General features: G+C 38.6%; 1 protein-coding gene across 1 annotated transcript in view; it reads left to right on the forward strand.

Annotated features, from left to right (window-relative positions):
- Window positions 1-15,392, forward strand: part of AXDND1 (axonemal dynein light chain domain containing 1) — an 84,608-nt gene that overhangs the window by 64,600 nt on the left and 4,616 nt on the right. Inside the window, exons 20-23 of the mRNA XM_041764363.1 lie at window positions 1,210-1,320; window positions 7,641-7,742; window positions 9,993-10,097; window positions 15,260-15,342. Of these exons, the coding sequence (XP_041620297.1) occupies window positions 1,210-1,320; window positions 7,641-7,742; window positions 9,993-10,097; window positions 15,260-15,342 (401 nt within the window). The remainder of the gene's footprint in view (window positions 1-1,209; window positions 1,321-7,640; window positions 7,743-9,992; window positions 10,098-15,259; window positions 15,343-15,392) is intronic.

Here is a 15,392-nt window from a genome sequence, read left to right on the forward strand (position 1 = left end):
AATCCCAGAACCCCCCACGACCTGAGCCTAAGGCAGACACTCAACCACTGAGCCACCCATGAATCCCATGCTGCTTCTTCTTTTTTTAATAGGCTTCTCATCCAGCATGGAGTCCATTGTGGGGCTTTAACTCACAACCCTGAGATTAAGACCTGAGCTGAGATCAAGAGTCAGATGCTTAACTGACTTAGCCCCGCAGGTGCCCCCAAAACAGTGTTTCTAATTTTTATTTTTCATTTTAAGTGGGGGCTGGAGGAGTAATATTTTTGTAGTAGTTAAAAACCTGCACTGTCTGGATTAGAGTCCAAGGGCCATGCTTAATTATATATATGACCTTGGGCAAGATGTTCAACTGCTCTGTTCTTCCATTTCTTCATCTAAAAAATGAAAGTAATAATAGTACATATTTCCATTCTTATCACAAGAAAAAAACTTGTAACTAATTATGGTGGCAGATATTAACTAGTGTTTTGGATCATTCTGTTGTTCACCTGAAACTAATGTTATTTCTTTTTGTGTGTGTTTGTTTTGAGGATAACCCATTTCTTAAGATTTTAGATTTTTTTAGTTAAAATTTTAATTCAATTCCAGTTAAAATACAGTATTATATTAGTTTTGGGCATACAATATAGTGATTCAACGATTCCATACAACACTCAGTGCTCATTATCAGTGTACTCCTAATCTCCATCACCTATTTCACCCATTCCTCCACCAACCTCCCCTCTTGTAACCATCAGTTTGTTCTCTATATAATGTTATTTTAATTATACCTCATAAAAAATAATAGCACATATTTCATACTGAAGATCAAATGAGTTAATATTACATATGCTTAGAACACAATCCAGCATGTAATTAATGCCATGTAAATGTGGGCTATTTTTATTGTTATTGTTATGCAGTCCCAGTTGATTTGGTCAGTTGTGAAACATTTGTTGGGACAGACTGTATGGTACTTCACTGCTCCTTGTCTCATTTCAACCCAGATCTCAAACACTGTTGATATAAGATGATATGATTTTAGGTCTGTATTCATAGAGGATCATTTCTGCACAAATCTTCAAACTGAAGTGATAACAAGTTAATTGAATAGAGTTGTATTTAGAAGAGTTGTACTTAGTAACTCCTCAATAGAAGTGAGTGAATAAATGAGTTGATCTAGTCTGATTTTTTTCTGCTTAATAATTATCTTTTCCCTTTTCTCAGAGAGAATGTTATGAGTGGATCACTACATGTTCTCACCTCCTTTCTGGTATCAAAGGCAGAAAAAAAAAGTTACTGACAAAGGAAGAAAAAGAACACCTACTTGGAGAAGAGGTATTTGCCCTGTATTGGCACTGATCATTATTCAAGTTCTTCCTGTATTTTTTTTCCCCTGTATTTCAATGGATTAGGTTCAGTGACTTTTTCCAGTCAAATGATCTGCTCATTTATTTATCAGAATTTTGCCCCTGACCAAGAGCATTGGCAGCTCTTTCTTCTTAGAGATCATCCACCTAAAGCATCTCTTCTCACTTTCTTAGAGGACAATTTTGTTTTATCCTTCTTAAAGGAAAGTGTAGCTTTCAGAGGGGAACTGCCTGCCACTTCCTTAGGCCTGTCCTCATACTGGTCTGCTTCTGCTCATACTTCCTCCTCCCCTCTGGCGCAGTCTTCCCACTGAAAGACATTTCTTTTTTTGAGCACGTAATCCCAGTCCTTTCTCTTTTGTATCTTTGACATCTTCCTCTCTAGTGGTTCCATTGTGTCAATATATAAACAGTCTATAAGCATGGTCATTGCTTTCATTCTAAAAAATATGTCCCTTGAGCATGTCTTTTCTCTCTCCTACTTCATTCTCCCCTTCCTATCACAATCATTTCTCTTAAAACTCTGAAGCTATTGCAAGGGACTGTAATGACTCCTTATTGTCAAATTGAAGGAGCCCCAATGCCATATTTAACTTGACTTCTCAGTATCATTTGACTCTGTTGGCTAGTCATTCACTCCTTTTGTAATCTCTCCTCATAAAACAAAAGTTCCCTGTTTTTTTCTCCTAATTTTTAATTTCTTTTCACTCTCTTCCTCTTTGGCCTGCCTCTTAAGTATTGATATTCTGTCCTTGACTTGCTTTCACTTTCATTCTACACCCTACATGTGACTATGCTAATCTTGTGGCATTAACTACCACCTGTTTACCTAGGATCCCAAATTAACGAATATCCTATACTTAATGGCAGTCACAAATGTTTATTTTTACTTCAGTCTGTTTAAAGGAGTTCATTTCCAGTAAAGACTGAAGAAGCTTGCATTGCTATCAGGGCTGTGAACTGTACAGGTGTGATATCTGGCAAATAGGTCAGTGCTCTTGGGTCTTGCCAGGGAAGGTTCTACCTACACACTTGTAGAACTTTTATTTTACATTTAAACATGGAAGAAATACCACCTTTTTAAATTATTTTTTCCACCTTTCTAAATCATACATCTTTTACAAATGTTTATTTATTTATTTATTTATTTTTTGCTGTCCAGGTCTTGGCTAGAATTATCTTAAATTAATCACCGAATGATTTCATCAATATCATAAATATTAAATTACATGGGGCTTCTGGATAGCTCAGTAGGTTAGGCATCTGACTCTTGATTTTGGCTCAGGTCATGACCTCAGGGTTGTGAGATCAAGCCCTACGTTGGGCTCCATGCTGGGCCTAGAGCCTCCTAAGACTCTCTCTCCATCCCCCTCTGTCCCTCCCTCTCCCCATGAGCTCTCTCTCAAAAAAAAATCTTAAATTATAGTATGGTTTCAGAATATTAAGTACCACAGATATGATTTTGGCTACACAACAGATCTACAGATTTAATTGAAAAAAATAAATTTGAGAACTATACAGCATCATAGAGACTTAAGAACAGAAAGGATTTTAAAGGTGATTGAATTCAGCCAAACATCTGATGCATGAATCTTTGTATAACACCAACACTGGATCATTATGCCTACGTTTGAGTATCTGAAGTGGCAGAGACCTACTTTCAGAACTAGCCCATTTGTTTTGGTGAATAGTGACTATTAGAACCATATTCTTTCTATTGAACTGGATGAAATATATTTCCTTGTGACTTTATCTACTCAACTGGTCCTTGTTCAGTCTCTTGGGTTGATATGAGCAAGGCTGATTTGACTTCCACATCATAGTATTCTCAACTTTCCATGTTATAGTGTTTTCCAGCATTTAAAAATAGCCATATTCAATTTAAGTCTATTTCCAGGATTTCTATTATTTTCTTTTAGTCTATCTGTCCATAGGTCATAACCACAATATTTTAATTTTGAAGCACCATGATGCATTTTCATATTTGGGAGGGCCAGCCCTCTTCACTGATCTACTTTGGGGGCTTGCATATTTATTCTTCTGTGACTCTGTAATCTACCTCTGGGAAAATATGAGTTTTAAAAACTGGGGTAATACTAAATTTATATACTAACTTAGAGCAGAGAGACTTATGCTGTTGGGGTATTCTTTTTTTTTTTTTTTTTTTTATTTATTTTTTTTTTTATTTTTTTTCTGTTGGGGTATTCTATCCAAAAATATAGGATGTCTACTTTTAATGCCTTTCAAAAATGTTTTATGGTTTACTCATTTTGCACATTTCTTGTAAGGTTTATTCCTGATTATTTTTTTCTATTTTATTTTATTATAAATTTTTAAAAAAGATTTATCTATTTATTTATTCATGAGAGACAGAGAGAGGCAGAGACACAGGCAGAGGGAGAAGCAAGGCTCCATGCAGGGAGCCCCACGTGGGACTCGATCCTGGGTCTCCAGGATCCTGCGCTGGGCTGAAGGTGGCGCTAAACTGCTAAGCCCCCAGGCTGCCTGCCCTATTTAAAAAAAATTAAATTTATTTAAGTAATCTTGACACCCCAAATGGGGCTCAAACTCATGACCCTGAGACCAAGCCAGGCACCACTATTTTTTGCTATTTTAATTGAGATCTTCTTTACCATTGTATCTTCTAAGTGGTAACTGTGTAAACATTATTGATTTCCCTATTTTACTTTTATATTCTGTGACTTTACTAAATTATCATATTGTTTTTAGAAGCTTTTCAATAGATTATTTTGGGTTCTCCAGATATTTAATCAAATCATCTACAAATACAGTTAATTTTACCTCTTTCTTTCAATTATTATGCCTCTAATTGTTTTTTCTTGTTTAATGGCGATACATAATTCTTCCAATTCAGTGTTAAATAGTAGTGGTAATAGCAAGCATCTTCTTATTTATGACTTTAGCAGGAATACCTGTAGTGTTTGGAGTTGATTTTTTAATTTGATTTCTTTATTATTCCTTCAGACATCTCAGATCTTCTACCTGAGGTCACTTTCCTTCTGCCTCCATCTTTAACTTTTTCTTTAGTGAGAATTTACTGGAGGCAAACTTAATTTTTGTTTGCCTGAAACTATCTTTATTTCACCTTCATTCTGAACATTTTTGTGGGGTATACAATTCTAGAATGATACTATTTCCTCCCAGCCCATTGATGATACTATTTCTACTGTTTTCTGTATTTTATTATTTCCATATTGACAGTTGAGAATTCAGTTGTCAGTCCCTTTGAAGTTAATTCCTCTCTTCTCTTTGGCTACTTTTAAGATCTTTATGTCTTTGGCATTTTGTAGTTTCACTCTGATCCATGTGGCTGTGGAGTTCCTTTTCTCTTTAAATTTTGCTGGGGATTTCTTGGTTTCCTAAATCTTTGGTTTGGTATCTTTCATTAGATATGGAAAATTCTATAATCTCTTCAGATATCTTCTCTACTATATTTGCTCTCTCTTTTCTTTCTGGAACTCTAAATGGATATGTATTGGAATCTATCCCCATGTATTTTAACCTTATTTCATATTTTCTCTTTGCTTCTGCATTGCGTCCTGAATAATTTCTTCTGGCTTATCTTCCTGTTCAGTAATCTTCTATTAAACCTTCCTGTTCAGTTTTTAAATTTATTTCAATTTCTTAAAAAGATTTTCTTTATTTATTCATGAGAGACACAGAGAGAGAAAGAAGCAGAGACATAGGCAGAGGGAGAAGCAGGCTCAGTGCAGGAAGCCTGATGCGGGACTCAATCCCAGGACCCCGGGATCACACTCTGAGCCAAAGGCAGATACTCCACTGCTGAGCTACCCAGGCATCCTAGTTTTTAAATTTAGTTGTTAAAGTTCTGTTTGGTCTTTTTCAAGTCTGATCATTCTTGTGATTCTCTTTATTCATCTTTTCAATCTCTTATTTCTTTAGTTATATAACTTTGTAAATATAACTTTGTAGTCCACTTGATAATTCTAATATATGATATATCTGTATAATAATTTAATTATAAAAGTAGACAGCTACAAGCAAAAGAATGAAACTGGACCACTTGGTAAGAATGTTAATTATAAAAGTCGATAGCCACCTGCCAAAAAATGAAACTGGACCACTTTCTTACACCATACACAAAAATAAATTCAAAATGGATTAAAGACCTAAATGTGAAACCTGAAACCATAAAACTCCTAGCAGAGAGCACATGTATAATTCTTCAACATCAGCCATAGCAACATTTGCATAGATATGTATCCTAAAGCAAGGGAAACAAAGGCAAAAATAAACTATTTGGCCTACATCAAAATAGAAAGCTTCTGTGCAGCAAAGGGAACAATTAACAGAACTAAAAAGGAACTACTGAATGGGAGAGGATATTTGAAAAAGACATATCTGATAAAGGGTTAGTGTCCAAAATATATAAAGAACTACAACTCAGTGGCAAAAAAAAAAAATAAAATCCATTAAAAAATCAGAAGCCATGAACAGACATTTCTCCAAAGAAAAGACATGCAGATGTCCAACAGACATGAAAAGATGCTCAACATTACTCATCATCAGGGAAATACAAATCAAAACTACAATGAGAGATCACTTCACACCTCTTGAATGGCTAAAATAAAAAACACAAGAACAAGAAGTGTTGGCAAAGATGTAGAGAAAAAAGGAACCCTTGTGCATGGTAGGAATGCAAACTGGTATAGCTGCTGTGGAAAACAGTATGGAGGTTCCTCAAAAATGAAAACAATACTTCTGAAACTAATAATACATTATATGTTAATTAATTGAATTCAAATTAAAAAAATAAGAGATATGGAAAAAAATTAAAAACAAGACTACTATGCGATCCAGTAATCCCACTACTAGATATTTAATGAAAGAATATGAAAACACAAACTTGGAAAGATATCCCATGACCCTGCGATCTGACTGAGCTGAAACCAAGAGTCCACACTCAACCAACTGAGCCACCCAGGCACTCCTGAATATCTCATGTAATTGATTGTATATTGTATTGAAAGTGAAAAACAGAATGGTTGTAAGTGTATCAGTTGGTTATTCTTGTGATCACATGTGGCTGACTAGAAGGTGTGGGTCACTGCCACTGCCCAGAATCATGAAAGAGGGTTGAATCACACATTGTTAGCCTGGGAAAAGATTAAAATTCAAAATTCAAAGTAGGGTTTCTACTTAATGTTTACCATTTTTGTACCAATGTAAAGTTGAAAAATTTTAAGTTAAACCATCATAAATTAGGGACCATCTGGACTGGACAATATAAATGTTCATCAGTAGGGGATTGGTTTGATAAAAGCAGATTATAGAATGTAAAAAAGATGATTATCTCATTTAATTAAAATGTTTATATATGTATAAAGCAGTCTAGAAGAATAAGGTCAGCAAACTGATAGAAGTTGTTACCTTTGAGAGTTGAGATTCTTAATTTGAATTGTTTAAATATTTTATAGCACTATCAGAAAAAATTTTTCATTTGGTAAAAATATCCCAATATATTGTTAATATTTTTCCATACCATGTACATATTTTTACAGCATAATTTAGAATTGCTATAAAATATCTTGTATGGTTTATATCCTAATTTATTTATGTATTTTCCTTTTGAGGGCATTGAAGTTATTTTTAGCTTCTGTTCTTTTTTTTTTTTTTAAGATTTAATTTATTTATTTGAGAATGAGTGAGAGAGCACAAGCAGGAGGGAAAGGCAGAGGGAGAAGGAGGAGCAGGCTCCTTGCTGAGCAGGGAGCCTGACTTGGGGCTTGATTTACAGGACCCCAGGGGCATCATGTCCTCCAGGAAACCTTCCTGACCAACCCTCTCTTTTATCCACATCTACTACCATAGATTAGGTGCTCCTACCATGTGACTATATGTATCCATAGTATTTTCCTGTCCACTAAATTGTAAACTTCTTAAGGACAGGGGCCATTCTTATTCACCTTTTTGTCTTTATCCCCAGCACAGTGTCCAGTTGTAAGATTAGTGCTCATTAAATACCTTTGAATTGGGATCCCTGGGTGGCTCAGCAGTTTAGCGCCTGCCTTTGGCCCAGGGCGTGGTCCTGGGATCCTGGGATCAGGTCCTGCCTCAGCCTCCCTGCATGGAGCCTGCTTCTGCCTCTGTCTGTGTCTCTGCCTCTCTCTCTCTCTGTTTTTCAAGAGTAAATAAATAAAATCTTAAAAAAATAAAAAAAAATACCTTTGAATGAATAATCAGTATTACTACTAAATTATTCCTATGCACTACGCTGTTATTGTACTATTTTTTTTTATCTCACAGGATTTTGTTAAAGAATTAATTGAACGTGAAATAGATGGGCCTTTTAAAAAGGAGGAAGAAGAAAGCACAAATGATTTTGAGATGGAAACAGAAAAAGAAGAGGTAAGATGATTTAGTATTATGTTTTCCTTTCCTTCTATATTTTTGTATTTTTATTTTTATTTGTTTTAAGATTTTATTTATTCATGAGAGACAGAGAGGCCGAGACACAAGCAGAGGGGGAAACAGGCTCCGTGTGCAAAGCCCGATGCAGAACTCGATGCCAGGGCCCTGGGATCATGCCCTGAGCCAAAGGCAGATGGTCAACCACTGAGCCACCCAGGTGCCCCTCCCTTTATATTTTTAAAGAATATGTATATAGGTATTGAGGCACCTGGGTGGCTCAGTCAGTTAAGTGTCTGACTCTTGATTTTGGCTTAGGTCATGATCTCAGGGTTGTGAGATTGAGCCCCATGTTGGGCTCCGTGCTGAGCATAGAGCCTTCTTAAGATTCTCTCTCTCTCTCTCTCTCTCTCCCTTTCCCTCTGCACCTCCCTCTACTCATGTTCTCTTTCTAAATGAATAAAATACATAAATAAATTCTTAAAAGAATATGTATATAGGTACTATTGAAAATAGGAATAGGTCATCTGGAATAAACACTTCAACTCCCCCCTTTTTTCATATAGATTTAACCATACCTGAGACATCCTTATCTCTTCATTTTGCAGGGTCGGGTTGTCCTTCTTTTCGAAATCCAGTCACTTTCCATCAGCCTCATTCACACTGTACTTGTATTACATACACAGTCCACCTCTCACTCTGATGTTGTTTCTTTGTCCTTACATTACCAGATTTTTCAAATAGTAGTTTAAAGTCTATGTGTCCACTTAGTTTTTTTTCAAGTGGACTCCAACATGGGGCTTGCACTCACAACTCTGAGATCAAGATCTGAGCTAAGGGGTGCCTGGGTGATTCAGTCAGTTAAGCATCTGCCTTCTACCTGGAATGAGATCCCTGGGGTTCTGGGATGGAGCTCTTCGTTGGGTTTCCTGCTCATCAGGGAGCCTGCTTCTCCCTGTCCCTCTGTCCCTACCCCTGCCCATGTTCTCTCTCTCTCTCACTCTCCTTCAAATAAATAAATAAATAAATAAATAAATAAATAAATAAATAAAATCTTAAAAAAAAAAAAAGATCTGAGCTGAGATCCAGAATCATATACTTAACTGATTGAACCACCCAGGTGCCCAGGTACCCCTGTGTTTTCTTCTTCAGTTCCCATTCTGGGCTGCCTTTCCCCCTCCTTCCAGGCCCATCTCCACACCTCCCTTCTCCTTACCCTGTCTCTATGCCTGCTGGAGCATTCATAGTGATAACAACCCTTCCTAGGGCACTTGTAGTAATAATGAAAATACAATGATAACTACCAATAATTGAGCGTCTACTGTGAGCTACATGTTTGCACGTGTTATCTCTTATCTACACAACTTTAAGGTAAAAATTATCACCCAATTTTACAGTTAAGTAAATTGAAGCTCAGAAAGGTTGACTGACTTATCCTAAGTCACAAAGCTGTAAGTGGCAGAACCAGCCTTCAAAACAGATTAGTCTGGCATGAGAGCCCTTGCTACTCCCTGGATTGACTACTACTGTCTTCAGCTCTCAAAACTCAAGATCACCTCTTGATCCTGATGTTTCTTCTCTGTGAATAGTTTAAATGTTGGCATGATCCCAGGCTGTGACCTAGGTCCTAGAGTCACTGTACATGCTAGATGGCAGAAGAAAAATCTTATACAACACCTAAGCCTCTTTTGACCAGCATTTTCTGTTTTATTTCTGGTATAGTACTAGGCATAGTGAAGGTGCAGAATAAATGGAAAACAGTGTTATTCAGACACTAAATTCTGTTGCATCTTTTAAATGTGTTATGCATTCCCTCTTTCCCTCCTTTCCTGGCCTTAGTTCTGGCCCTCTCCTCTCTATGTTACAAACTCTTGTTCAGTCTTCAGATATAACTTCCTCTGTAAAAAATTCCCTAAGTGTCACGGCAGAAACTCGGGCCCTTTTCTGGGTGTACACAGCTCTGGGAACGCACTTCTTTGCCAACACTAATCATGCATACCATAGTTATTTTCTGGTCCATCTCTCCTGTGCTCTGAATTCCTGGGGTTGGGAAGAAATCCTCTTTGTTTTTCTCACACTTGTCTCTCCTGGTCTCCATTTCCCCATCCCCACTAATTTCTCACACAGTGTTTGCTGTAAATCTTGGAAAATGACTGAAGCAAATGGAAGATTTAAAGCTCCAGGCAGCTTGGCATGCCGCTGTGTCACACTGCAGCTCACTAATTGGCCCTTCGTGTTTCTGTGCCCTAGAAGCCTTCAACATCTACAGAGGAGGAAAAACTCATTCGAGTAATTGAAAAAGATGAAAATGTTCATTCCAAGCCTCTTTTTGGAGCAGATGTGTTTTCTTCCTGGGTATGTATCTGAAACCCAAGTAGGAAATTCAAAGAGAAAAAAGCTAAGAAATTTAACATTATGTAAAAATGATACCGATAACATGTCTTTTGGCTCCAGGAGGACCAGGAGCTCCTACATAATACATTTTTTCAGATTTTTTGTTCTTCCCAGCATCATCCCTAAAAACTCTTGGGTTTTTTTGGTTTTATTTTGTGTCTGTTTTACTATAACTTTATAAAAACTTCTCATTCTCTTCTTTAAATCTCATTTTAAAATCAGCATTTCAATTGCCTTCATTAATTTAACAATATCTTGTTCAAAGTTTGACCTATTTATTTGAATGTATTCATTCTGCAGACTCTATTGAGAGTTGCAATAAGCATCTACCTCCAACCACAAGAGTTACCGGGAAGTTGGAAACCTTTGGAAACTCAGCAGGAAAACAGACTTAACATTCTTCCACAGAAAGTTCTAGGACCTTGGTAGACTTCAGTCAGTTCTAGAATGATATGTCTCTCTGTAAAGGATGTTATGCCTTCATCCCATTAATCCCCTGAAATGGTATATAACACTTTTGCGTTTATGTTTATACTGTGTGTTTCCTTGCAAGGGCAGGGTGTGTATACCAGAAATCCGTAGACTTACTCAGATTTTTCAGCCCCAAAGTTAAGAACCATTTCATTGTTAGAGATCTGATCCACTGAGTAGACAGTGGCATGTATTGATGGAGGGGAGCTGTGGTGAGGGTAGCAGTGGACAACAGCTGGAGGACTGAGGCAGATTGCAGAGATGTGTGTTCAGGGAGCCTGTGGGAAATAGGTTCTACCTCTTATAAAAAGAACGAGGAGAAACATGCGGAGAGTCAGGCAGGCGCTGGCAAATTGGGGCGAGACTAGTGCTGAGAGGGGTTGCAATCACTTTCTCCCCAAGTTATGCCTTTTCCACAAGTTTTTAATATAATATGTTAATCTGTTGGTCTTTAAGACTGCATGAGGCAAGGATGTAATAGTAAGCAGGGCTGTGAGACATGTAAGGGAAAGGAGATGAAGGGTAGCACCATTTAATCTGCTAACCAACCCCCCAATCCCACCCAGAGCCTTCCTGCCTCAGATTTTCTCCCCTGCTGTGCCATCCAGGCCAGGAGTCAGGGCTCAAACCTCCCTGATCCCCAAGCCAGGCAGGAAGCAGGCCAGAAAACAGCCTGTGGCCAGGGGAAAACCGAGGGCACGGTGCTTGTCTTGGATGGTGGGGGCCTCCTGCTCCAGGATACCCCCTTTCCATCTGACACAGTGTGATGCCATGTGACTAGCTCACCAAGGACGATGTGGCCCAGCAAGTCTGTCTCTAGGCTTTGGAAATTTGCTAATGCTGTGTCATGACTGAGGATGGAACTGTTTACATTCTCATTGACTGTAAGGTCCACAGAATGGACAAATGTGCCAGCCGGATGTATAACTACTTGCGAGTTCCCGGAGGGAAAGAAGAATCACATCCATCCTATGGGTGGTGGCTTGAACACTCACAGCAGAAAGGGATCACCAGGTGGTCACACCGAAAGGGCCCAATCGTACTAGGCCAGGAGAGACAAGGTTGATATTTGGGGATGCTGGTACCCAGAGGATGAAGATTCCTTTAACTGGCTTGTGAGGTCAGAGATGGGCAGATGTGGAGCTGGGGAAGGGCTGTCTTGATTTGGACAGTGCTGAGGGCTAGTAGGAGCTGGTGGGGCCTATGCTCTTTGTCCTTGTCATTCACAAAAAGACTGGGGCTCCCTGAGGGTGCTTGTGAGGTTTCAAAACTTCTATTGTAAGTTTTACCTGTACTTTTGTTTGCTAGTTTCTCCCCTTTATTTATCTCTTCTTTGGACAGACAGCTTCTTATGTTCCTGAGAACATAAATAACCATGTCACAGGGATACAGGTCCAAGGCTCCAGACCTATCAGGCAGCTGCATGCTCTCTTGCTGGCCTAAAAACACAACTCTCTGGAAGCAGTACATTTGATTAACCCTGGGGAAGGAAAGAAAACAGGAAGGGATCGGGAAGCAGAAAGCCTGCAGTATGCAAGTATAACTTGTCACACCCCTGGGAAGTGAGTTGTAAAACTGCAGAGCCTGAGAAGTTAGAGGGGTCCCAGGTTTCTGGTGAGGAGTAGCTCCAGACCGCTAGAAAGCTCGGGGCCTGAGCAGGGAGAATTCTAGTTACTCTTCATATCCTGTCCTGCAGATGATTCTGATACAGGGTCTTCTGGGGGCTGAGATATATGAGTGACACCACTCAGCAGGAGTGGTGGGAAATCACCATCAGCTAGGGCAGACTGATAGCCTGGCCTCTTAAGCTTGGGCCTCATTGATACCATCACCTGATGCCCTAGTGTCCACCCTAATGGGGCTGCACCATTCAGGATCCCAAACACTCCTCAGTTACCTGGGAGTTAGGGCTTTGTAGGAATTCCTGATGATTGTACTCAAAGTGGGCTTGATGTATATAACATGGCGGTATGCCTGATTCACTGTGAACCCAGGTCCTGTTGGGCAGCACTGACTTTGCCGCTGCCCTTCCTGAGAGAAGGCCACTCTGCCTTCAGATGCAGCCCAGTTCAATCAGTTCTGGAAACTTGTGGCCCAGTACTGCTGGTGGCCCTCTCTGAATCACAATCATTCCAGCATTGTTCTTGCAGGACCAGCAGCCAGAATTGTTTAACATCTCATCTGGCTGGAGGAGATAGGGGATGATTAAACCCATCAGCTCTCCCCAAGGCTACCAGAAATGCCCAGAGTTACATGGGCCCCCGTGCGCTGCTGCTTGCCTGCATGAGTACGGTTGCCTACAGCTCTGCTGCCCCTTCTGGCTCATCGTCACATCATAGATTCTAGCTGTCTATTAAAGAGATATAAGTGTATAAGGGAGATAGAAGATTTTGCTGGATCACCTGTGGACTCCCAAGGAAGGATGAACAGAGGCCAGACCTGGGGGAATCTACTATTTTTAACATAAGATTAGACATTCTGCCCTTCCTTCTGTTATTGGGCTGAAGGTAGCCCTTAGAGGTCTTTGTTTCCCTCTCACAGTATCGTGTATACCAGAACAGCGACTAATTTACTTATTTTATTTTATTTTATTTATTTATTTATTTATTTATTTTAATTTACCTATTTTAAAACAGCAACTGGGAAGGGACCTTGGAATTGGTGGTTCTAGAAAATATGTCCAAAGCTTATGGGGCACTATGTCAGTGCTGGGAGTTGGATGCCACAGAGCTCGGCCTGGAGCCAGAGCCTCCTTAAGATAGTTCCAAACCTAGAGGTACTGTCCAGTTGAGAGCCGATCAGTAGAGCCAAGCCTGAGGAAGACCAAGTCAGAAGGGCCAAGGACAGAATTGGAGTCAGAGACCAAGCGCAAAGCTACAGCAGATTGGCACGAACAAGGAAGGTCCAATGCCATGAGGCCTGTGTTAACTACTAATAGCCAGCCCACTGTTAACTGGAAGCCTTACAGATAACATAAGCAGTCAATCAACACATGTTTTGTATGTTGTTTGTATTATGTACCATATTCTTACAACACAATAAGCTAGAAGAAAGGATATGTTATTAAGAAAATTATAAGGAAAAAAAAAATTATAAGGAAGAGAAAATATGTTTATAGCCCTGGACTGTAAAATATCCATGTATAAGTAAGCGGACATGTGCAGTTCAGACCCATAGAGTTCAGGGGTACACTATATATCTGTTGAATGAGTGTGGAGAAAGTCTAAAGGCTTAAGTGTACACAGAGTACAGTTCTGATTTACTCTGATTTCTACCTATCAAGTTGTTTCATACAGTTATAAACCTTGTGTGGAATTCCAATTCTAGAAGCCTCTGCTCTGAAAACTTTTCTTTTGAGTTCAAAGAACAAATAAGTTAGTGGCGTGTGCTGCATAGGCACAGCTGCATCACTTGCTGCTCTTCCAGGCTGAATAATGATCACATTTACTTTCCAGACAAACTCCTCAAGAAACGGCAGCAAAACAGAAAGAGGAGAATAGGTGATGAGGGGGTAAAAGAGTAGAAGAGCAAAGAGTAAAAGTGAACTTTTTTTTTTTAAGTGAATATTTTTAACATAGTTTCTTTTCTCTGGTTTTCTTTTAGAAAAAGCTAGCATTGTGCAATGGGATGTGTGGTTGAGAATGAAGAGGCCTAGATGAGGGTTTTGTTTTAACCTGCTAGATCCTTCTGTAAGGATGGCAGGCTGCCTACCCTCTTTGAGCTCCCTTTCCATCAATAATGTGGGGCTTACTTTTTACGTGCCTCAGGCTGGGAAGCATGGATAAATGAGTTTTTAAATACAGTTCTGGGCAAAAAAGGGTTTAAGGGGAGTGGAAGGTCCAGGCTCCCAGTTACAGAATGAATGAGTCATGGGGATGAAAGGAATATAGGGAATATAGCCAATGGCATGTAATAGTGCTGTATGGTGACAGGTAGTAGCTACACTTGTGGTGAGCATAGTATAACGTTTAGATTTGTCCAATCAGCATGTTGTACACCTAAAAATAATGTAACATTGTGTGTCAGCTATACTTCAATTTTTTAAAAAATGCACAGTTCTGGGAAAATGTTATATTTATTTTTAAATATGCTTATAATTTTGGTTTTCTAAATCCTTTCTTTTACCTTCCCTTTATTTTGTTTCATAGAATGTATTTAAAATAAAAATAAATGAAAGAGGTGTTTTTTTTGTCATGTTTTCACTGCCTTGATATTTGTGAAGTTCCCTAAGGAACTGAAAGATCTGATTGGATTTTGCAATGTTATGAGCATAGTGAAGTCAATTATTTTAAGAAAAATATAGTTAATCTCCTTGGTCATTATTTTGATTTATTATAGGAACATGTTTACCCTTCTCTTTTATTTTTAAATCTTTTCTTATTTCTTTTTGTTAATATTGTTTTCCCTGAGTCTTTACAATTCTAGGCAATTTTCTATCCACTTGTAATATGAATAATATGAAAGCTGGTATGCTATGTGCCATAGATAGTCCCTATTCTTTTTTGGTGTTAAGATTGTGCTTAACCATCTACTATATAAATATAGGTAGTAGAAAAAATATTCTGGAAGACTTGGCCTAGAACCTCCTGAAGAAGTAGAGGATTAATTGCTGGGATTCTCAGTTTATTCATCATATACATTTCCTTCGTCAGAGAGAATCAGCTAATCAAGGAACATTGGCCCCAAAGTATCTTGAAGCAATGGCTATAATTGAACGCACACAGGAGAAGTTAATGTGAGTATGAGGCACTACAATGGGAATTACAGAGATTGCTGACTGGGAAT

The sequence above is a fragment of the Vulpes lagopus genome, chromosome 1 (genome assembly GCF_018345385.1).
Source record: "Vulpes lagopus strain Blue_001 chromosome 1, ASM1834538v1, whole genome shotgun sequence".
Lineage (NCBI taxonomy): Eukaryota > Metazoa > Chordata > Mammalia > Carnivora > Canidae > Vulpes > Vulpes lagopus.